This window comes from Harpia harpyja, chromosome 17 (assembly GCF_026419915.1).
Source record: "Harpia harpyja isolate bHarHar1 chromosome 17, bHarHar1 primary haplotype, whole genome shotgun sequence".
Lineage (NCBI taxonomy): Eukaryota > Metazoa > Chordata > Aves > Accipitriformes > Accipitridae > Harpia > Harpia harpyja.
In genome coordinates this window covers 24,286,697-24,311,542 of record NC_068956.1, presented here as the reverse complement: position 1 = coordinate 24,311,542, position 24,846 = coordinate 24,286,697, and the positions used below count along the sequence as shown (strand labels likewise).

Here is a 24,846-nt window from a genome sequence, read left to right as displayed (position 1 = left end):
TTGTACTGCTTGTCTCCTACTTCCTTCCTCCTGCACATGTGCAACTTCGTGCTTTATGGATGGGACTTTCCTCTTGGTTACAGAGAGATCATATAAGTAATATAACTCTCTTGTGTAGAGGGATTTAAACCAATCCTATATAAGCAGGTTCATATGTGTCATATGTAATGAATCTTCCTTGCAGGGTAGGGTTATTGAATACCTGTTTAAAAACGAACAAACAAAACAAAGCTGCCAACAAATCTAACAGAAAACGCCCACGCATTTAATTACATTTGATATCTTAGATGCGGGCAGAATGCACCATTTTCCAAGGTTGCCTTCTAATTAAAAGTTCTGACAAGAGTCTACTTTGGGTTGATCTCTGCAGGGATTGTCTCAAACTGCTAGTCTCCAGTCAAGAGAAGAATTGATGAAAGTGTCTGGAAGGATAGAATGTGAAGGACCCAACCGTCATCTTTATGACTTCACTGGAAACTTGCGCTTAGATGGTCAAAGGTATTGACTTGACAGCAAAGCCATAAATACATTTGGTTAGGAAAAAAGCTTCCTGGGTGCTTTTAGTCTGCAACACTGAGTATGTGCATGTTTTTGCTGGGGAAGAGGAAGGTAATAACAGTTGTTAGTCAGAGCGTCTGCCAGTATAAGATAACATAGTTCTGTCTTCTTGTGGAGTCTTCTGCTTGTTGTAGGAGAGTTAACTTCTTTGGAATTGTAGTAGCTTTTCTTCAAAAGTAACATCTAAAGAGAAGGAAGAGTGGGGGAAATGATTGGGGTTTTTAGGGCTGCCTTGTTACAGGAGTTACGCAGAAGAAATGGGAAACTGTTGTCTTTCAGCTAGAGCCAAAGGCTGCACCAAGGTCAGATCTATAAAGAAAAATGATCACAGAATCAGGAGTGTTTATCAGTGTGACTTTGATCTGTTGCAACTCCTGAAAGAAAAAAACTTGGTTTTAGTACTTGAATTCATAGAACTTGAAAGGTCATTAGGAATACACAGGTTTCATCTGGCTGTACCTGTTTCCTGCACAAAAACTGTATTCCTTGGGCAACGCAGCTGAATTGTGACAGATGCAAGAATAGTAGATCACCACTGGTATCCCACTTGAAAATCACATGGGTAGTACAGTTTTCCCAAAATGCTTGTTTAATGGCATATGGGAGGTTATAGTGTGCTTGGAATGGATGGTCTCTTTGCAGGTGTGATGCTTCTCTGTCCTTAATGTGAGAGAGAACATATTAGCCAAGGTGAAGTGCAGAGTAGGCTTATGGCTACCACAAGTTCTCATGTTGTGGGTAACTAGAACAGCTCCCTTGTATCACCTTCACCCTACTGTGCTTTAGTAGGGAGTAGACTTGCGCAGGTTTCAGTGGTCTCTTGAGTTGTGTGGACAATGTAAGTTCATCTTATTAGTTTCCTCCTTTTGTGGTGTGTTGTTTTTGGGTTTGAGGGGTGAGTAAGGCTGAAAGGAGAGCTACTTTACTTAAGCGTTATCAAGAATTGAAAGATATATATGTATATTTTTTGCTTTGCAGCCCAGTTCCTGTTGGTCCAGACCAGATCTTGCTAAGAGGTGCACAGCTGAGAAACACTCAATGGGTCTTGGGTATTGTTGTGTATACAGGACATGATACAAAACTCATGCAGGTAAAGTTTTTAAGGAGGTCTAGAGCGTGTTCTGATAAAGCTGGTCATTTTTTCTGTATTCTACTTATCTTTTGGATTTGAGTGAAATAGTTTGATTCATTGTAGCTGTGTTAGACCTGGAGGCTTTGAAGAATGCAAGGATACTGTTGTACTTGAGATTGCATGTGCACATGTGTAAATACTTATTAAGTTATTTATCTCAAAACATTTCAATGTGTAAGCAAAACTAACTGTATTTTATCTTAATTTATCTGGTGGCTGGACAAAATTTAAAACTGAGGTTTAACAGCTGAGGAGATAGTAATGACCACCTACAACTTTATCACCTGGAGATAATTAGGTTAAGACTGCAGTCTCTGTATTGCCTTAATGGCAGGGAGTGCCTGGAGAGGCCGGCAATGCGTATGTTTTTCTCACTTTTGCTCTTATTGGGATGGGTAGCCAGGAGATGAGCATACTAGGTCTTTAAAACTCTGATCTCCTATCAGTTTTGGAGTCTGGAGGAAGTATTGGCTGCTATTACTACATTGTTGAGCTTTGTATACCATATTGAGCTAAATAGAGTTGAAGTAGCAAGTTCTATAATGGACTCTAAAAAGAAAGACTGAGTTTGCCTCTGCAATTTTCTCTTGTATAAGCCATTGCTAGACTTTTTTTTTTTTCTGCTGCTGTTCAGAATTCAACCAAAGCGCCTCTGAAGAGATCAAATGTGGAGAAAGTGACCAACATGCAGATCCTGGTTTTGTTCTGTATTCTCCTGGTGATGGCCCTTGTGAGTTCTGTAGGTGCCTTATTATGGAACAGAACACATGGCGAAGTTGTCTGGTACCTTGGCTCCAACAGTGAGTATGCAGGCAACGTACTAGGGATGTATCAGACTAGGGCCAGCCAGGCCCTTAGCTTTGCTAAATGAATGAATAAAACAAGAAACAAACACAAGAAACAAAGCCTGTTGCTTTTTGGTAGCCCAATATTTTTTTTTTTTTCTGAGAACGGGCTTGCAAAGTTGAACTTGCCAGGGAGGCTTCTGTTAATAAAACCTTCTAAAGGTTAGGTAAATATCACAGGGCTACCATCCAGGGAGCAGGGTGGAAACAGAAGAGGGGCAAGAGTTATTCTTGGATATTTGGTGTTCAAGTTCTTTCAGCTCTGTGGAGGTACCATGCATGAATTTGTTTTCAGAGCAGGTTGTGTACTGCTGCCTTACATATCATGTCTGACTGTACCTGATTGCAGGATAGCAGGTATCAGTTTGATGCTGACTTCAACTTTACCTTCATGTACAGAAGCAAAAGATTTCTTGAGCTGTTTTTCAGTCAGAAATGTTGATCTGCTCTTGTTGTAGAGAAAACTGTGAAGTGCTAAATGTTATGATTTTGTGTTTATTGGATAATGTTTCAGTCTTTGGCTTCTGACTTCTGTTATTTTTAATGAGAACTGATCTCTTAGTGTGCTTATTAAAGGGTTTTATTTGATTTCATTCATACTCCTTGAATTTATTAGTTCGGGTATCTAAGATGGGTCTTATGCAAACACTTAAGGATGAAGTAAATTGCTCTCCAGTAGACTTCTGACTTGAGGGGGTTATATTAGTTAGCTATAAAATGTGTTGTTACAAACCTCTTGAGATGCAGATCTGAAAACGGTTCTCTCAAACTGCAAATGGTCTTTCTGTTGGTGATCGCAAAACAGATGGCAAAGGGTGTCTTCTGCAGTTGAAGAACTGCAATTGTGATAGTAATGAAAAAAATTCATGCAGGAAGAGCATAGAAGTGCCTTATTGATGCTTAATTTTTGGTAGTTGTAATGTCTTCTAGTATCAGTATCAGCAACTTTCAAAGTTTCTTCCCTACCCTGCCCCTTGTTTTTTAACGAGGAAGCTTAAATTGCTGTCTTCCAGTGATGGAATTAATATTGGAAAAGATGAATGTAACAAACTCTTGAACTTGTGCTAATATAAAACAGGTGCAACATGCAATAAATGAGGATGATACAGTAGTGTCTGTATAGATGCTTTTTTGTAAATTGAACACACAATTTCTGTCACTTCCGTTAACTGCCACACACGGGAAAGACACTTTTTCAGGCTAGGCAGGTAGATGTTAAATTTTTGTTAAATGTCTAATTTCTATAAAGATTGTATTGGAAACACGTTTTCCAATATCAAGTGTGCTTCTATTCTTTTTGTAAACTGATCAAAGATATGGAATTAATGTGTGCCCAAACTTGGAGGTGCTTGGGTGTTACGGAGGTGTTTCGTTTCCTCTCGGAGGGGGTGTACTGCCACACAGGGTCAAAACTTCAAGTCTTGCTCTGATCTTCATTAGGCTTCAGCAACTTTCTCTGGCTTTTCTCTCTTCCTACTTTGTTCCCCTGCCGTCTTACTATTTATTTGTAATGCCGAAAACCCCGTAGTTGTGGGCTGTGACCCCATTGTGCTGGGTGCTGTGCATGCTGACTGAAGTGCCTCCCTAAGCTTTGAGGCAAGTGAAGAACAGACAAACGCGGAGACTTTGATGCAAAGAGAGGCTGTGGGCAGCACCGTGAACAGGAGCCTTCATCCTGTGTCTCTGCTGAGGCTTGTCCATTCCTGCCTGCTGTCTATAAATGTTTCCCCTTCCCTTTAGGACCAGTTGTGCTGGCAGATTTACTTGGGCAACTTGTCCATTGTCACCATTAATGATAGCTCTTCTGCTTAAGCAGAATGCCGTAGTTCATTTACTAGGTGTCTGTTTAACAGTCAACTTGTTCTCTTAGATTTCTTTGGTGTGAGTTAACTTCTCAATTCTGCCAGTACTGGCAGATTTTACAACAAATTTTAGTCTTCATTTTTTGTTTTCTAACTCCCCTGAGACAAGTAGGCACTTTCTGAGAGTTAAAGTTATGTTACTAGTGATATTGGTGGCTCTTAATTGGGGCAGTTGACACATCAGATAAATCTCTAAATTTGGGTTATAATGTGGAATATCATACTTCTCACCATCTGTTTAGCAAAAATTGTTCAGAAAGTGTTCTGTTCTCCAATATATAGCCTTGCCAATCTTGCCCTTCTTCACCTGGCATAATATGCTGTGTATCCAGGCATGTGTTCTGTGGGTGTTTTATATATGTACTATTAAAATCAATATTAAAAAGGCCCTTATACTAGGCCTCAACACGCTTTGCGATTATTTTAGCACTACTAAATCTGATTAGGCCAACTGCAGAAAGATGATTGCCCCTGTACTGTACCGCTCAGACTTCTGCCTTCTGTCTGCTGATGTCTTTGTGTCTTTCGGTCCACAGAAATGCTGTCTGTCAACTTTGGATACAATCTGCTGACATTTATAATCTTGTACAACAACCTTATTCCAATCAGTCTTCTGGTGACATTGGAAGTTGTCAAGTTTACTCAGGCTCTTTTTATAAATTGGGTAAGTAACAAGAATAAATGTGTTTAATGTCAGTTTTGGAAAGTGACATTAAAAAAAAAAAAACAAACCACCCTGAAGTCTTTACCAGATTTTCTGATGAATTTTGTGATGCAGCTTCTGGAAAAGGCAGGGAGAAGTTCAGAGGATTTATTCTGTATTAATTCTGTGTTTCATAGGAAATTAAAAATTTAGTTCTTGGTAGATCCCTTGTGCAAATGATCACTCTTGTATATTTTAGGCTTTCAGGGTGAGAAGGAAGGCTCAGCTTTTTTGGTTGAAGGAGATCTCTCAGCTGACTCATGTTCAGTAAATATCTTTTGAAAACTCTTCAGTACTTCATAGCTTCTCTCGGCCACAACAGAGGGAAAGACTAGATTTCTTTGGGGCTGTGGGGTTTTTTGGGGGGTCTGGTGTGGGTTTTTTGTGTTGGTTTTTTTTTTTTCTCTTTTAAATCCTGAGCTGGCCTCTCAAGGTCACCTCTGGTATGAATCGTAGTATTTCTGTAAGGAGATGAGTTGGTGGTGCCTCATGCAACAGAACAGTGATCCTTCTGTTCAGGCAAGCTTTGACTTCAAAGTGTGTTTCTCTTCAGTTGTAGACCAAAAATACTGTAGTGATGTCTCTTAAGCTGAACAAACAGAAGAGGAACACCTTGTCTTATGCATTAGTCCTTGACTTTTGGTGAAGTTGTAGTGGTTCCTCTAAAATGCAAATAAATAAGGTCTAGTGTGTTTGTTCTCTGAGCTGCTTACAATGTATTGGGAGAGTCTTAATTAGCTTATCTGAGAAACTGCTTTTGTTCATATAGCAGCTGTGTTTTGTTTACTCTCCCCAATTAAATGTAGTAATAGAGGAGTTGATTTCAGAGTCACTTAAATTGTCTTTTCAATCATGGCTGTGGCTAGAGTAAATTGTGTTTGTTGTAACTGAAGACCTATGATTAGCATGGCTAATGCCTGTTAGAACTTCTTCCTACTGTACTGAATTCTTGAACTGGAGATGCAATGAAGAAAATGATAATTACCTATAATTGCAGCTGGCTTTTCTCATGTACGTGTAGTATGGAGGTATACTTTGGGAAGGAGGCATGCCTGTTCAGCCTGGGATGCTATGTGTGTCTCAAGCCTTCAGAACCGCCACCAATGGAGTTAAGTTAATCAAGCCAAGCTGGAGCTGACTAAAAGAAGACTGGAGACTTCAGTGTTCAATTTGCATAGCATAGGTCTACTTTTCCTCTCGTTTCAGGACATAGATATGTATTATCCTGAAACAGATACACCTGCAATGGCCAGAACCTCAACCTTAATGAGGAACTTGGGCAGGTAAGACAACATGTTCTTAAGTGTCATGTTTGTGAGATGTTCTGGCAAGATAGAAAGTATGAGACCATGCTGTACAAATCTGCTTTATTCTGTTGCTCAGTGTCTTGGGTTAATGTGACATCATTACTTTCATTAGTCCAAGTATTACAAGTAAATAATGAGAGATCACAGGATTAAATATGAGGTCATAGTTTTAAGCCTGCAAATTGAATCTTTATTTCTTATGTTATCTCTAAACTGACCTTTTCCTCAAGGGTGTTGGAGGGATGCTGTGTGGTTGTGACTCTCTATACCAGAGCAGAATGTACAAGACTAAGTTTGGCTGAAGAGCAGGCCAACAGCCTCAGCCTGTGTTCTTACTTCTTCATATTTCTCACCCACCTCACAGGAAATGCAAGTCAAAAATGCAGTTCTGTTCCTAATTTAGATTGTGTTCCTTCAAGCATTTCCATTTGCCTTTTAAGTAAAGACAACTGTATATTAACTTGTAGTTGTTCTAAGAGATTTGTTATAAATTCTGCAAAAGAGTTTTTTTTCAAATGGAAGGGCTTCCCAAAACAAGGTTACTGGAAAACACAGCTTTGCCATTGGAATTTTGTAGTACCATTGAGAAATCCAAGCTTTTTCTTGACCGCCAGTCATAAGTATGTAACTCAACCACATGAACTTCATAATTTGTGTGAATTTAGTGTTGGTGACAATGTTTATGTATGTAAAATAAATAATTACTGTGTGCTGCTCAGCAGGGTGGTAGTCAATATTCTTTCTGCTTAATCTGATTGGCCTTTTCCTTAGGACTGTTAAAATTTGATTTGTATTTAGATTGCTTGATGTGAAGTTATCAACCTCCAGATTATGATAGTGTTTTTGTCCAAAGTAAACTCTATTACGTGGCATAATGTATATTGTTGGCCAATACGTTGTTTTCAGAAATGACTTACTAGCGATTCCATGTAACTAGGCTGCATTTTTTGATTCATTAATTGAATTACTTGTTCACAGGTGCATTTTAAATTTTTGTTATATGCTAGAGTTATTAATGACTTGAAGTTCCTCAGATATTTGGGTACCCACTTTGACTTCTAATTTACACAGGCTCCATTTCCAATGCTATATTCAGCAGCGGTCTAGTGCACAGCTAAAGGATCCCTTAACTGATAGTGTAGTACACTCTCTTGAACTGAATTGCAAATATCGAGGAAAAGCTTTTTGCAACTCTAGACAAAATATTCTGGTCTTTAAATTGGCTAACTCCTATGTTAGCACCATCCCTTCCCACCTGTTGGTGGCTTAAAATCTTACCTGGTGCAGAGGTGAAACAGTGTGGAATTTAGCTTGCAATTAAGTTTAGTCTGTTGTGACCTGCTGAAGGTGGGAATCTTGCTCCAAGAAGTTGCGTTGCTGTGTTGGTGTCGTCTCGAAGTTGTAGCTACAAGTCACTTGTTTACATTAAGGGATTATTAGCTTGGGCAGTGCTGACTGGCTATGTGTCTTGCACTTCAGGACTGCTCATGACTGGATACCAGAAAAAGCAGCTTATGTTTGCCCGCAGAATACCATTTCGGCTTACTCTAGGATATTTCTTGCACAGGACTGTTTATGGGACCCCCCCCCCCCCCCCCCCCCCCCCCCCCCCCCCCCCCCCCGAACAAATTCGTGGTGATCTTTGGAACATAGAATTTCTTCAGTGTGTTAAATTCTAATGATTAAACAATCTTAAGAGTCTTTGTTTTAATTTCCAGTCTTGCTGTTTGACGTTACTACAGTTGAAAGATACGGTGAATGTTAATGTGGCATAAGCAAGTACATCTGTGCTGACCACACTGGAGCTTTGGCAATTGATACCTACTATTTGAGCCTTTCTATATTTAGAGATAAAGAAGAAATAATGCCATTAAGTAACTTTACTGATTATTTTCCTGTAGCTTTGGTAAGACAAACCAAGCTGTAATAAGCCTGCATTGGCCAATACTGTGATATTTGAGCCATACGTCTCCCAGAATTTTCCTTATTCTTAATCTGTTTTCCACTTTTGAGTTTTGTGACTTTGCAAGTTGAAAATTAGACTTTTTTTGTCTTCCAGGTAAAATACCTGTTTTCTGATAAAACAGGTACTCTAACATGCAATATCATGAACTTTAAGAAATGTAGTATTGCTGGAGTGACATATGGGTAGGTATGACTTTTTTAGAAACTCTGTAGCTTAATCTGTGCTTATTAATGGTACATTTATATCAGAACAGGATTACAACATTCTGTTCTTCAGTTTGTATTTTAGTATACTTTGTGGTCTCAGTTAATAGCTTTCATTTTCATTTCTTGCAACCCAAATTAGGAAATGCAAACCTGGGGAGTACTTTACATGTAGGAAAGAAAACTTGCTTCCTAACTTACCTGATTTAAACTAAACCAGAAGTGTTAAATAATCTCTGTGCTTTCCAGAGGGGAGAAGATGCAGCCCAAGGATAGCAATTGTCAGTCATGTTTCTTTGACTTCTTCAGATGAACCAGCATTTCATTACAACCATGTAGCTGTAATTGTAGTTGTAGAGTTAAAGATTCCTTGCACGGGAGGGATACCCCCTTACTGGTTTTGTTCTGTTTCTGTCAAAAGGATCCCTTTGAGTCATGCCAGTATTTTGTAGCACTTGGCCTTTTGAGTCTTGAATACTAAATCTTTGTTTCTGCTTAGTTTTAAATGGGTAGTCTTAAGATCTCTGTGCAAGTTAGCTACCAGGAAATTCAAAGGTTAAATTGGTTACATCAAAAGGCAGAAAACTGAGTTCAAATTTCTGAACAGCTGAACCCATGGTTACAGCATATGTTTGTATGTGTGATGACTCATTGATCTTCAACTTCTACCTATTTTTTGGCTTGGGAAGTGGAATAAATGTAGGGTTTTGTTTTTTGTTTTTTCTTCCTTTTTCTACTCCTCAGTCACTTTCCTGAACTGGAAAGAGAACGTTCATCAGAAGACTTCAGGTAAATATATTCTAAGATGTTTGTGTTCTGTATAGCAGAGTGGGGACAATTTATATAAAGACTTCTTTCCAATTTGGGACTGGAAGAAGCCCGAGGGAGCAATGTGTTTGAGTAAAATGCTCTTCTAGCAGGAGCCTAATGCAGAGCTGGTGGGTGGTGATTGATCTTCTCTTCTGCATAGAGAGATGGTGGGTGAGGAATAGGCAGTGGCTGGGGTGGCTTGGATGCATGCTAATGCAGTGCTTATTTATAATTGCAGACAACCAAGTTGGAGGCTAAGAGTAACCTTTACCATAACCTTATTTTTAGCTAGAGACTGAATGTTGATCTTTGCAATCACTAAGTTCAAACCTGACAAGGAAAAGAAAAGGAACTTCTTTATTAAAATGCTATGTTTTAATAATTAAACCAGGAAGGAGCTTGATATGGAGGTGTCGCATGTCAAGAGGACAACTCCTTTTTATTCAGAGATTTAATGAGTAGGGGTGACGGGTCTGTCCCATTCTATAAAAAGGAGTGGAAACCCAGAAGTGTTACGCAGGTGTCACTGTAGCATGTTCAGATTAACAGGAAGGGGGGAAGACCCAGAGGGGGCTGATGTGGCTTTGGCAAATACAGTTAAGAAGTGAGTTCCCAGCCAAGGAACAGGTGGACACTGAATGCTGTTGGCCACCTTCTGATGAACTAAGTCAGGCTTTTCCACTGGTCCGTCTCATTTTTATGATCACCTTTTAGGAAGGTGATATGATACGATTGTATGTTGCCACTTTGGCTGAGATGTGATTTCTACAGATGCCTCTCTTTCTTTCGGTATGTTGCTGTTTCCTTCATTGCCGTCTATTCTCTCCTTGTACGCTTCTTTTCTAGTCAGTTCTGTGGAGGAGTTTAAAATTCTGTGGAGGAGCTTAAAATTCTCCAGGTATCAACTTGAAGCAGAACTCTCTGACTAGAGAGGGAGCTTAGGGATATTGATCTTTGACCTATCTTAAAAGCAAGTCACCTTGAAATCAATGTGTTTCAAGTACATTTACAAGCTGCTTCTCCATCTGTCCTAGGAAGTGTGTTGACACTTGAATCTTCTCAAATACGCTTTCAAGCATAACCATTTTGGGTTTCTTGCTGGTGTTCTGAAGAAATTATTGCTCATTTTCAGCACTTTGTGCGTTACTCATACGATCTTTTCACAATACTTTCAAGGACAGTGGAATCCTACTTTGTCTTTCCTTTGCTTCCCAACAAAATGGATGTAGTAGTAAGACTGGAAATGTTGCCACTGTTATGTTTTAATATGCTTGTCTTGCTCTGCAGCCAGCTACCTCCTTCCACTAGTGAATCGTGTGAATTCGATGACCCAAGACTGCTGCAAAACATTGAAAATGACCATGTGAGTCTACTCTTTGAATATCATATCTCTTAAACACCCTGTTCTAGGCCTCTCTGGAATTGAATGCTAAACAAGTCTAGTTGAGTGATCAAGTCTGCTCTATGGCTGTGTCATGCAAGCACAGAGTGCAGAAAAAGGAAACAAAAGAGCTCCCCCAACCCCATTCTGCCCACTTGTCTTACTGCTGAATTAAAGAAACAATGGCATCGCTATGGGCAACAGCTAGCTATAAAATAGCTTCATATATGCTAGTGTGTATGGAAGATAGTGTCTTGTAGCAAATGATGGTAGAAATTGTAATTCTTCAAAAGAAGAAAATACTTGGAGTGTTCAAACATCCTTACAGTTAAAATACTATTTTTAACAGTAATCCAGAGCATTGTAAGGAGGTTCTAGTGTGGAGATGCTTTAAATACTGTAAATGTTGGGAATTCCAGTTACGTAAAGGATGTAAGAGATGGGACTTAATTGCAAAAAAAAAAAAAAAAAAAAAAAAAAAGCTAAGCCTGAGACTGAGTGATCAGCCAACTTAGCCTAGCCAGTTGTGTCATGAAGGGACCTAGTCCTTAGAAGAGCGTCAGTTCATTGCTTATTCAGAAGCCCTGCAGCTATGAAGTGTCTGACTGGACATCAGACAATTTAAATCACTTGCAAAAAACATGACCCTTGTATTCTGCAGAAGCTGTTTTACAATAGGGGATCTGGGCATTGGCAAGCACAAACTCAAATGACAAACTCAACTAGCTAATTGCTCTCCTTAGTGTGACTTCTGTAACTGGGCTGGTTAAGTTTAGTGTGAGCATCTAAAATGCAGTTATAACATACTGGGTTTGTGCAGCAAAGCTTTACTTTCTGTTTTGCTTTACAGTACTTAAGAAGTTGAAATGCAGCATGGTGTAAATGCCTGAAGGAATATTTAATTACTTTGTATGTCACTACATATTCCTCAGGGTGATAGAGCCTGAAGGTGGCTCCTGTGCTCTAACCTTCAGGATGGTGCCCCTGCCACAACAACGTACTGGTTTCCTGTGTGTCTTTTGTAATCGTCTGTGCTGGAGGGACTTCCCACTGCACATGACTTGCAGTTGGGTTGTTTCCTGTTCTTTTGTGTTCTGTTTCTATATATATGGCTACAGTTATGGTTTATGGCAGTTGCTGACTCCAGGTACTCCTTCTGAATGGGAGGCTACTGGTTTAGGTGCAGGCTACAGGTAAAGTGTGTTTGAGCTCTTCCTCACTGGCTGTTGCTTTAGGCATCTGTACAGGAAAGTGCTTTGGTACACTTTAATAGACTCAGCAGAAAGGACATGTATCAAATGGTCTGTGAGATGGAGTTTCTCATCTAGCCTTGAGATGGCTCTTCAACTTTGGGATATCTCTAATTCTTTTATCTTCTCTGGGTAGAGCTTCCACTTTGGGAGATAGAATATTTGCTGTTGTAGCAGGCAAATAAAGGATTTTGGTAGCTTCCTTAGATGTCACTTAGTCTACACAGCTCAGATAGAAGCCTTTGTTCTTTACATGCTGAACATTTATGTATCAAGTTTCTTTTTGGCTGGCAACTTGAACAGGTAAATACTGTTGTCATTGCATAGCTGACTAGGGCTGAGCACGCTGTGAACTTGGCCTTCGGAGAATCAGTGGGGAAACTTCTGGCTGATAAAACTTAAGGTGTACCTTGTGTAGGCCAAAGATATCTTTTGGAGCCTGACTGCTGGAGAGATGGATGCCACCCACTGACAAGTGGTGTATTTAGCACAAGACACAAGAATGCAAGGACTACATGTGACAGTTTGCTTAGGAAGTTAAGATCCATTTGTCAAACTGCATCAGTAGGATGAGGGCTGGATTCCAGGATAGTGGGAGAGGGAAGTCGTGTGTTTCTAGCCCACTAGCTTTTTGCATGAGGTCGGCTGTTAAGGTGCACAAACTGCTTCCTTGTACTTCATTGCTCCTTAGTGTCTTAGTTTTCATAGCTAGTAGAGAGCTGTGAATGCTGTTTACAGATGCCTGACAGTCTTTACTCATTTAGTGAACTAGGTGTTAAAACTGAGGTGTTGTAGCACAAGCTGCCTTGTGGGGTCAGATGGTGCTGTACTCAGCTGGGCAATGAATTCCCTTTAAACATTTGCCTTTTGCATCTGCAGTTGTCAATGTGCCATCTCTCACAAACACTCAGTAAGTGCTCATTGCTCTGGTCTTGAAGATTTTATTTTTTTCAATCCAGTCGCAAGTGTTAGTTTAGAGCTGTCTCAGTGCCAAGTAACTTTCTTTCCAGGTTGAAAACAAAAAATACTGTACTTGTCCTCATGAGACTGTCTTCCATCTGCTAGGAAGGTTTTTAGCATCCTGCATTGCCTCTAAATTTCATAGCTCTTCTGGGCCACTGGTGTGTATGGAGTGACTGGTGGCCAAGTCCACTCTTGAATAACAGTCAAAGAATTATTGCCTTGCAGGAAGTGTTCCAAGGAAAAATAACTTGTCTTGAAAACACGGGGAGCTATTGCTTAGCTTCTCTGGGATTTTAATGTGGAAGAAAGTACCTAGGTTTGTCTGCCTATGCTTTTTCTTTGTAACAGCTTCTGTTGGATCAATGGTGTAGCAGTGCCAAGAGTATGATGCTGACTTGTTTCTATAAGGAAAACAGTGTAAACTCTTAGTAGAATAAGAAAAGATTAGTTATTTCCAAAAACTTAAAGTTTGGTGAATATGCTACATGGTCTTTATCTTGGTGGTTGTGAGTTGCACATGTGCTGTGAATAAACTCACCATGGGGATGCAAGCCTGTTTGGTGTGGGGTTATTTTTTACCCTGATGATATGAGTGCAGGGAATTAGGTCAAGAAGTGAAAGAACTAAAACTTGGATCTCATCCTAGACTTCTCTATTATCTCCCTGGATTCTTACTGAACTTTCTCCACTAATTCCTGTCTGTATATCAGCTCTGTTCTGTGGCCCACAAATTACCTCTTGGGCAAAAAGCAGCAAGCATGTTGTATAGCTGCAGATGCATGAATTGATGTAGTGAGTATATGTGATGAGTAGTTAAGCATCTGGTCAGGCAGAAGAGGTAACTGTTGTGCTCATGTTGAACCTTTACTGCAGTGAAAGTGTTCAGTTACGTCTCCAACATGTCTGCTTTTTTCATGAAGTGTGTGGGAGCTGAGGCTTTTATCCCATCAAGCTTTGAAATGACCGTTATAATCAGCTGATTTTTAATTCCTTAGGAAATCAGAACAAGAAAAACATATCACTACTGGAATGAAAAACTGGAATTTAAAATACAGTAGGGGAAAATACATTCAGGTGGTGAGAACCTCTGGGAGGCTTTGGTTCAGAAAGGAACTGTTGCATGAAAACTATCAAAACATACTGGTTTATAGCTGACAATTAAATTGTTATAGCTTGGTAAGAAACATCTTTGATTCTTCTGCTTTTGCCCCTAACTGTGCGTGGGACTTTGGTACTTTAATTTTGCTCAAGTCCAAGGCAGTATCTTTAATTATAGGTCATATTTCAGTGGCTTTGGACAAGATAAACTTGCATTTAACTTGGTTGATTCTCAAACACTGGTTAATGTTTTCTTTGAGTCTGTGCCTGAAATATCCTGATCCCTCCAGCCTTACCAGCTCCATTGTTCTAGAGATGCCCAACATGGACTGATCCTCACATTGTTTTCCAGGTATTTGAATGAACAAAACAGTAGGAACTTCACATCTCTAAGATGGTGAATCATAATTCTCCCTGTTAATGAAGTAGATGAGTATTTTATTAGCTGTCCTTAGCAGAATGTGCCACATTCATGTAAAGTAGTAAGCTCAAGCTGTTAATGTGCCTTAATATCCCATTGGCCATTTTTAGGCCATTTGGTCAAAAAAACTTGTCAGTCCTGCTCATCTGGAAATACTCTAAATGGAGGCACTGATCTGATACTGCTACAAGTGAAAGGAGAGACGAATAAATATCTTCAACTTCACATGCAGCTTCCTTGTAATTTTATCAGACTGTGACCAGTTGGCTAGAATAATGCAGTTTCTGTCTTGAGTGAGGAGGCTCAGATAAGGACATGCATGACAAACGTGCAGATACATAGCTCTGCAGAATGCAGCTTGCTCCCCGAAAGATTGAGGTTAGACTCAGTGTTTTGTTCCCTCTGAGTAAGGGAGAACACAAAGGGATGAAAACTTGTTATACAGCTTCCTGACCAGTGGTCTGTGCCTTGCTTGATAATAGATAATGTTGTGCCTTCTAGATAGGGAAACTTTGCTTTAAGTCTAGATAATGCTTGGTAGATAACAATTGAGAAACTGCTTCCAGAAATAGGAGACTATGTTTCAGTGTGTCTGTAGTTCTCAGCTTGTTGGGACAGTGTGCAAAGTAAGCTTAGCCAGTGGGGTTTATTGCTGGTGTGTAGGTGGTTGTACACCAGATGTTCCATGGATCTTTGGAGAAGACGGAGAGAAAGAGAAGCAATTGCTTTCACCCAGAGCTGTTGGCACACAGGGAGAAAAAAATAGGGGGAGAAGGCACTTAAAATGAGAGCTGCCTGTGGACAGATGAACAAGAGACTAAAATATGCACACTTTGTTCCTGCTGCAGATAAATAGAAAAGGAAGAAAATGGGGTGGGAAGAAATAGAGCTGAGCTTAACAAATGAGGAAGCAAGGAAAGTCTCACAGAGACCATCAGTAAGAATTGGAGTACTAAAATGGCAGAGACTTGCTTTAATAGAGGAAAATAAGCAATAAAGCAGAATCGGTTAACCTGTGGGACTTTGTCTTATGCTGGGGTTAAACTTGGCATGGTGCAAGGGATGTATTGCCACAGAAGCTATTAATGATATTTCTGTTCACAGTTCTGAAGCAGGAATTTGAATGGCCTATCCTGATTCATGCCAGTGCAACAAATATTTTGTCAGTGCTGGAACAATACAGAAAGGAAACAAGTGACAGCTGTGTGGAGGAGCTGATGTGATAAGCTGGGCCTCTGGTGATCACTTGCTATAGAATTGGAAGATTGCCATTTTATACATTGTGAGCTGTGAAAATACCAAGACAGCAACAAATTATATTGCTGGCTTGAAAGCAGAAATAAATACATAGGAAGGATTAAAATCTGTGACATTACCGGAGACAGGCTGTTTCCAGCTGATAGAACATGTACTATGACAGTGTATAAGGGGCTAGGTGATACAAGTGTAAGGAGGACATCAAAGGTCTGCAGCAATGGATGCTGAAATGAGAATCTGGCAGGCTGTGCATTTTGAGATGGAGATAAAACTTCACTGCTTTCACTGGAAATAATGGAGCAGCAGTAACATCCTGACCAGTGATTTGCTGTGGACTTAACATTTCACACGCTAGTCTCTGATTATATTCCATCTGTTCACTTTCTTGAATACAGCCTCTGCACTCCAGCATGTCAAAAGCTACAACTGTTGTTACTGTAGTGGCGTGTGACCATACAATTCAGAAGTTTCTGTATGCAAAGATAAAGGTCCTATATGAAACAGTTATTTTGAAAATATTCATGATAAAGTACCTGAAATAAAACAAGAAAATAAGTATTGTATCTTTAGTCTCTTTATTACATTTTTTTCCTGATATGCTTACTTTTTGTTTGTGTTAACACATTTGCCAACTGACACTGTTTCATTGCTTTCATAGTAATTCACTTCCTACTAATTAAACCTTGCTATTGCCAGTGCATCCTTCTGTTGTACAAGTACGTAGGCTGTGTGCAACATACTGAAAAAACAAACAGAAACTCAACAATATTTGCCCATTCTTGGTCTTGGCCCTGAAACAGGACCTGAGATAGAACAAAACTTTGGTTTTGTTTTTGTCACATAGCTTGGCTTGGGGAGAGAAGCATTGATGTGTCTGAGAGCCAGTTGGGACTGTGCTCGTCTCACTGCTAATTGTGAGAAGTTGAATTTTAAGCACCCCTCTAAGAGTGGGAAATGGAGGAATCTTTAATGTCTTGGTAGTTGTGTGTGATTAAAGGGTTTTATAAAATAACTGTACTGCATGTACTTTTAGAAAAATACATATAATACAAGTCTCACAACAGAGGATTTTTGGAGGCATGTATTTTTCACTTGAAAAAGTTTCATTTGAACATTGTAGCCTTTTTTCTGTTGTGAAACATTCTGGTGTATGCTAGCAGAATAAGTTGTGTAGAAGCATCTTTTAATTAACTGTTTAAAAAAACCCGCAAACTTGGATCCTGTTTTACTAGAATCTTGTAGGATTCTTCATCTGATCTTGTTCTTAATATTACAGTAGTGGGTTTTTGGCCTGACCTTGTGCTAACAGCTCTTGTAATGATCTTGAATTTGTAGTGGCTCTGTTAAGACAGAGTATATGCAAAATATGCTATGCTAATGAAAACTTCGGAATCTAGATGATACGTTCATATGCAAAAATTTTGTGAGGGTTTGCCAAGTCAGCTAAGGCTTCTGTGAAGGTAGAACTGCTAAGTTCATGTCTGACTCAGTCACTGAGCAAACAACTGCTGTGCTGTAAGATACCGATGCTACCAATTGTGGATGTTAGGAATGTAGCAGAGTTGAACATCTGTTCCCTTCAGTTGTTTCAGCCAAGCGTCTTAAAGAACTCTGTGAACTGTGGATGAATTTAGTATGGCAGGTTGTGAGCTGGGCAGCTGAGTACCATTCCTGACTGCTGTGAGACCAGAAATGCTGTGCCAGCGGCAGGAGTGGAAAGGAGCGAAGAATGGGGTGGGTGATTCCATTTCCAGTCGCCATAGCTACGTTTGCCACAATTTGCTGATCAGGGGCCTGTGCTTTATGTGCTGTAGTACCTTCAGTGAGCTGTAGACCTAGTGTCTCTTTAAGCACTTTGGAATGGCTGGTGACTACGCAGTATGTGCACAATGTTTCATACTGTGTGTTCTTATGATGCTGAATGTGTAGGGACCATTGATCAAATTTCTGCTTGGCTGGATGATAGCTTGGCTGGATGATGTGTTCCTGTGGAAGAGCACATGGTGTTGCCTTCTACTGGCTCATCAGCTGCTGTCACCTTGGATGTTCGTCACTAAGGGTGCAGTTGCAATGAGTTTAATTCTGGTGTGGTTACTGTCAATCTATTGAAAGCTGTTGTGGAAGCTACCAAAGTAGTATTCCCTGTTGCTTGATTATCATCAGTGTCTTGTGGCAGACATCTTTGCCTGTATAAAGCTTGGGGTGATACAAAACTAGTGCTTTTATGTTTGGGGGGATGGGGGGAGTATTCTGGCTTCCCAGCTCTCTGCAACTTAAGTGAGGTCTTTATCATTAGCGCTCTACTTCATTAAAGCTGGCCCTTAACTTTGCTGTATTGATGTTCTGGGACCAAGACAACTACCATAAATAGAGAACAGAATATTTTTTTTTTTTTGGTCTGTGGTACTGAAGAGGTCTTCTCAGGTTAGTGAACAGCTGCCTCCCAGTCTGTGTGTAATACTAAACCTGACTCTTCTGATGTCCTGTCTAGCCCACAGCTGTGCACATACAGGAGTTCCTCACTCTGCTGGCCGTGTGTCATACTGTTGTTCCTGAGAGACAAGGAAATAAAATAATCTACCAGGCCTCCTCTCCAGGTTGGTCATTGCTTTCTTTTTTGGGAGGGAAGGAGTGAGGGAGAAGGTGGAAGGAAGGTCCAGAAATTTCCGTAAAGGTCATGGATTTTGAAAGCAAGGTGTCCCCGATGATGCTAGCAGTAGATCTGGCATCTGCTGTCATTAGTGCACACTGTTTTTGAATGTCTCCTACAAAATGTCCAAGTCCATGATGATTCTGCAGAGCTAGGCTGGGCTTATGATCCCTTCTGCTCTCATGAGACCTTCTACTGTAGCCTTTCTGCAGGGGTGAAAAGCAAAAGTAAAACTTCCAGTGCATAGAGCTGATCTATGGAAGTACTGATTTGTTTCTGTGTGAAGAGTTACTTGCTTTATTTGGCATGAGTGTAAACTGTTTTTCTTGATCTAGTAGCTTCCTATCTTGTTCTATGCAGATACAAGGTGCTGATACATGACACGGTACAACCAAGAGCAGTCTTGGCCATATTTGGGCCTGCCTTTCACCCATTTCTTCCTTCTTTCAAGTAGCACAGAGGTAGCGAAGGAGATAGGCAGGGCCAAAATGTAGAACAGCAGGGCCCTGCTCACCATCAAATTTACCTCTGTTACTGAGGATATTTCTAGAATTGTAGTGATGTATTGAGTGATGAAGGAGCATCACTTCTGATTTATGTCCTAATAGAGTGCCTGAAGAGCCCATGTAAGGCAGCTCTGGTCACAGTTCATGAGCTGTGAGGAGACAAGGGAGCTTTATAGACATTAGGGTTGCTTGAGTTGGGCACTAAACCCACCTATATGGTGGCTGTGCTTAATGTTGCTTGCTCCTTAATGAGGCTCTATAACTACCTACTAGAGGTAGAGGTGTTGGCTCTGGTTTCAGCTGGGTTATTTGACCTCTGAATGACACAGCCCAGTTCAGTCCACAGAAGACAATGCTGTATTTCTATAGCACCTGATCTTAGTGCCTTTACAGTAGGAAAGGGATTAAATGTATGTTTTAGGAATTCAGAATAACATAGCTTTGATCTTGCTTTCAGAACAGGTATTTCCCCTTTTTCATGTAGAGAAGTATGTCTCGTCCACAACAATAGAGTTTAATGCTTCAGTAATTACAGGATGTTTTATACAGATTGAATACGAAGTTTGTGTAGTTGATATTGCATGGCCTTTGTAGGACTAAAATGTGAATGTTCTTCTGCAAGTGTGTGCAGAGCTACTCTACAGGTGGCAGAGTAGATGGGAAAGGGGGCTTCTGTGTTTCAACAGTGTGGCAGATTTAAGTATGGGCTTTACAGGCCTCTTCTACGTACCAGATTAAACCTAAGATTTTCTTGTATTGGCAGATGAAGGGGCTTTAGTGAAAGGAGCAAAAAAACTTGGTTATGTCTTCACAGGACGGACTCCACATTCGGTTATCATTGATGCGGTAAGTAGTAGATGCACGTGGCACAGACTGCCAAGCTCATGGAGAGCATAAATGTCTCCTGTGTGATTCTTTTAAGTTACCTTTTATAGGGCCTTTAGGATGCTACATGCAAAAGGCTTTTGCAGACTGGGAAAAGTTGTCTTACTCTATTTTTTAGATGCAAAGCCCTTTGCCCTTCTGTGTGGCATGGGCAATAGGAAGTTGCAAGCTTCTATGACAAGTGACAGCAGTTGTGCTTGAAGAATATTTCCCTTGTCTGGGAAGCACCGATGAGAACACTCACATTAGAAGGAAACTTATGTGTCTGGGAGGCTTTCTGACTATTATGTTTAACGGTTACTGTACTTCTGAATGTTTGGTTTCTTGTATTAAAATGGAATTTTTCTTCTGAGTAAGATCTTCTGTAGAAGATGTACCTGCTTAACAAGCTCTGTATGCAGGGGTGCATAGTTATTAGCTTAGAGTTGACGTAGGCAGTCTCAAACCCACGGGGTCACATTCTGACTTAAGTTGCAGTCTAAGCTGAAGTGGTTCCAGATTTACACAGGGGTAGCTAGTAGGGTGGTTATTAAGAATAATGGATGTATTTTTATCCTTCCTCTCAGGTGCATTCACTTTCAAGTTTCTTGGTACACTACTAAGCCTTTAAGCACTTAAAACATACATCTTCCTGGGACTTGTCACAGACTTTTTACAACTTCTCAGAAACCTGCTGCTTAGTTTAAGGGGGAAGAGCTTAGGATGAGCAGTGTCATCTAGAGCTATCTAGGCTCTTCTCTCTTCTGTGGGAAGACCCAGGCTCACCTGGCCCAGTTTTATACTCATACGTGCCAAGTTGGGAGCATGGTCAGTCTCTAACCAGGAACAAAAGCTATCATTCCCAGAGGTTCCTGTCTCTCCTCATTGCCTACGTCAGTGGCAGTACATGTAACATGGGTTTGAGGTGGCTTTTGGTCTTGGGGTTATTGCTGAATTGATTTGTGCCTTGTAGGACGTAACTCTGTACTGCAGTTAGTTTTTGCTACAGCCCTTTCTTTAACCACGTGCTACAAATACCACTGGAGTTTCAAGACTCCAGTAACTCCCACTGCTCCTTCCATCTGTTACACAAGAAAGGCAAAGACAAGGTGTTTTGAAATCCTTTTCCTTTCTGAAGTTGCTCATGTTCAACCCCAGTAAACAGTTGTTGATGATAACAGGGATTACTCCTCAGTTAATCATTTTTTGCCACAAAAAAAATCTAATCTAATATACTTGTAAACTCAAGTAAAAGAAATGCTAAGGCAGTTCACACAAAGGTTATTGTAATACCAGATCTGGATGGCATGTTTACATTAACTTGGAATAATGCTCACTGTCTGCAATATGTCTCTTAGTTGATAGCTGTTAGAAGTAAATATGCAGCTTAACTTTCAGAGCATGCTTACCCTTCTGGAGTAACATATTCGTTCCTTGAAATGGTGTAAAAATAGTAAATGGAGGATGCTGCAATGCTAGATATTCAAAGTAAGATTAGAATGCCTTCATTGAATAGGGCTCTACATCACTTTTACCAGGAGAGGGAGCTATTACCACATTGTATGTACACTGGGATGTGTGAACAAAGGTGTTTAACCGACTTGCATGTTTGCACATGTAAGAATATACTACAAATTATACTTATAATCGTACATGCTTTCTTTTGTAGCTGGGAAAAGAAAAAACCTTTGAAATTCTTAACGTGCTGGAGTTTTCCAGGTAAGTTTTCCTCTAATGTACTAAATGCAGGGTAACAAGAAAACCATTTTTGAAAACACATTATTGAGAATAAAAAGATACAGCTGATGCAGTGGAAAAGCTGAACTTCCCTAATTGTGTCCTGCCCTTCCTTCTCCTCGTTTCCAACATAGGACTAATACAGAGCTTCTTACAAACTGGTGGCTGTGGCATGTGAGTATGAAGCTTTCCCCTGCCACTCCAGCTCTGTTGGTTTACTGAGAAATTGCTGCCCTGGAAGTGTCATTCTGTGCCTCGTTGATTTCCTGATGTGTCACTTGTCTACTTCAAGAACATGCTTTGCGACTGAGATTGCACTTCTACAGTGCTTCTGTAAATTACTTGGTTTTGAGTAGGTGGAATCTACAACTGGAGGGCTTTTTGGTGCCCCTTTAAGAACCATTCTAGCTATGAAAAACTAAACCTTGCAAGCACTCCTAACTTGTCAGGCTAGTTAAGATGAGCAAGGAACTTTGTGTGATGAAACAGGCCCCTAAATGACTGGAGATGATAAAAGGTGTTTTCTCCTTTTCAGTCGATAAAATTTTGTCAGTTTGAATGGTGTAGTCAGCAGGCTTTTTAACTGTTTTTTCTACCCTTACTGTGGCTTAAAGCCTTGAAGTCTTGGTCTCTGCTATCTTTAAGTTGGCTGGTTCTGCTCAAAATGGAGTATGTAAAACTACAGTCAGAGAATATTTGGGTAGGCAGTTTTTCTTGTCTTCTGGCTTGCTTTGAAGATTCCTCTTGGCTACTTCACCCTTTTCATTCAGAATATAGCTACTTAGGCTACTTGTGGGAATATCTGAAAAGGTACTAAGTCTTTTAGGGTTTGACAAGTTGACCGGTACCCTGGTGTCTGTAGACAGGAGTAGCTGTAGCCTTCATGCAGCAGAAAAAAGCTGTTTTAGCTCTTCCCTCTGTGTAGCAACTTCCCACTTGACCAGGGAAGGGAGTTCCTATAATTAGATTTCAAAAAGCACATGGAGGTTTCCTGGTGTCATTAGCTTGCTGCAGAAATTTTGGGCACAGCTAATTACTGTCCTTCCAGACTTTCTTTAGAAAGTCTTAGAAAGAGACTGTGTTGTCTAACAATACGTGCCAAGAGCTTACTTTCTTACACATGGCTCTTGAGCCCTGAAAAGGGGCTAGATCTCCCAGAGCAACTTCAGAGGAAGAGGAAGATTGCTCTACACCCTGATCTGTTTGTATGTATTGGCAAGCAGGCAACGCGGAATGAGGATGCTTTTGAGGTCTCCTTTCGCTAAGGAAAAGAATTATATGAAACCACATGTTCTTAGGGTTCTCTTGATGAGAGTTGATTTGCTTGCCTTTGCCTCTTACGAGCTGCATTCTTTTCCAGTGGCTCCTTTAAAGCCACTTGATTGATAAGTGAAATGCCAAAACTGATCTTTAAAAAAAAAAAAAAACCAAAACAAAAAAAACGACCAAAAAACCAAACCTTGCTCACCTTCCTTTGTTAAACATCTGTGTACAGTATGCTGCTGTTTACCTTTATTTAAAAAAAAATATTTCTCCAACTTGGCTGTCTTAATATGCAGCCCCGCTCAGAGGGTCTGACTTGGTTCTATATGATCCCAACTAAGTAGGTCTGATTAGACCAATATAAAGAACCTATAGGGAGGCCAAGAGCTGGTGTATACCATGATTCCTTTCTATGACATTTCTGCTTTCTTTTGAGTTAGGAAGTTAAATAACTGCCCTTGTCGGTAGATTCTTATTCCAATGTCTGTTATGCGTATAGTAAATACTCTTTCAGCCTTAATGATTCCATTTCTAGCCTGAGTCCCCAAAGCAATTTTGCCTGAGGAGTAAGGAAAAGCTGAGAAGAAATGTGATGCATCTTCTTTCAAGAGGATTTTTGTGCCATCTTTCTCTTTTCCAAATTCTTGCTCATATTTGGGTGCAAGTCTGTTCTGATTGAGTGCCTGCCACTGGGAGCCATAGGGCTGAAGCTGGAAACAGGCAATTTATTTCTCCTTGCTGTGAAGGATTGTGGGGTCTTAAGTTACTACTGTTACATCTCACCTGATCTCAGATGCAGTAAATGCATCTGAGAAAATTCACTGGCTAGAACAGGACTTACTCTTCATCACTATGACTAATGAAAGCAAATATTTTTCTTTCAATAGCAACAGGAAGAGAATGTCAGTGATAGTTCGAACTCCAGCAGGACAGCTACGTCTCTACTGCAAAGGGGCTGTAAGTAATTATGCTACCTAATGGAGAACTAACACTACCAGTTATTGTTTCAACAGCTGTGGCTGATGCTGGCATTTCATGTCTCATACATAATACTGGTTGGCTTTCTGTTTAGGGCCAAGTGATTTAGGAGATCTGTCATTCCTTCTCTGACTTTTTGCAGGCAGGAAGATTGCTAGGCTTTCTACTACCCAGTTGAAATCCTGAAACTAGTGGGAGCAGTACCCTTTACTTAACCAAGTCAGGATCTCACCCAGCTGTGTAGCAGCAGTTCAGGAGCTAGGCTAAATGCTGTTGTCTGAATCTGTAATACTAAAATCTGTTCTCAAGTGCTTGGCTGTTGATACAGCTCTGTCACATCTCTGCATTTGCTCTTATTTGTCATCATGACTTGCACCATGTTGTGCTTCTGTCCTCACTGACAAGAGCAATAACTTGCCAAAGTACAAAGGCTGCAAAACTAGCATTGGCCACAGCCAGAGAGTGGTTCTAAATTCAATGGAAAACTGTGGACGTGGCTTTTTGCAACAGGGAAAACTATTTCAGACTTCTGTAAGGATCTGGTTTACTTGAATTTGTCCTGACACAGAGGTCTGGGTGCAACTGCTCTGTTGCTTCAGTTTAACTCCCCTGATTTGATGAAGATGTGCCAGCTTCATGCTGGTGTGGTGGGAGGGAATTAAGCCCACTGTTGTGTGCAGTAGTTCGAAGTTGTATGTGTAGTAGGACTGCACAGATCTGCAGCTGCTTGTTGCTCATACCATGCCTGAGTTGATACTGTTTCTTGGAGTGTGGCACTGGAAGAGATAGAGAACAGGAGAGTTTGTAGTAAAAAATTCCATGCTGTCTTCCATATGAGCAGGCTTAGATGTCTGACAGAGCAAAAGGGTTGTAGTAATTAGTGTAATCTGGTGTTTTGTCATGTATGTTCTGCTGCATCTGCCACTCATCTGAAGTGCAAGTTCACTGCCTGTTCTATGTGAACTCTTCCGCATTCTGATAGTGATCTCCTGTCCTGTCACTTCTATCATAAATTACTTATTTGTATGCTTGTCTCTAATCAATGATAGGTGTAGGCCTGTTTACTTAGCTTAAGAGTACACGTTTGAGCAA

The 24,846-nt window shown here is 40.3% G+C and overlaps 1 protein-coding gene across 1 annotated transcript in view; it reads left to right on the top strand.

The window, feature by feature from the left end:
- ATP8A2 (ATPase phospholipid transporting 8A2) overlaps positions 1–24,846 on the top strand; it is a 356,262-nt gene that overhangs the window by 68,694 nt on the left and 262,722 nt on the right. The window contains 13 exon segments of the mRNA XM_052812677.1: positions 371–498; positions 1,537–1,648; positions 2,325–2,490; positions 4,934–5,061; positions 6,307–6,355; positions 6,358–6,383; positions 8,467–8,555; positions 9,321–9,365; positions 10,674–10,749; positions 18,248–18,353; positions 19,676–19,758; positions 21,446–21,495; positions 23,664–23,733. Of these exon segments, the coding sequence (XP_052668637.1) occupies positions 371–498; positions 1,537–1,648; positions 2,325–2,490; positions 4,934–5,061; positions 6,307–6,355; positions 6,358–6,383; positions 8,467–8,555; positions 9,321–9,365; positions 10,674–10,749; positions 18,248–18,353; positions 19,676–19,758; positions 21,446–21,495; positions 23,664–23,733 (1,128 nt within the window).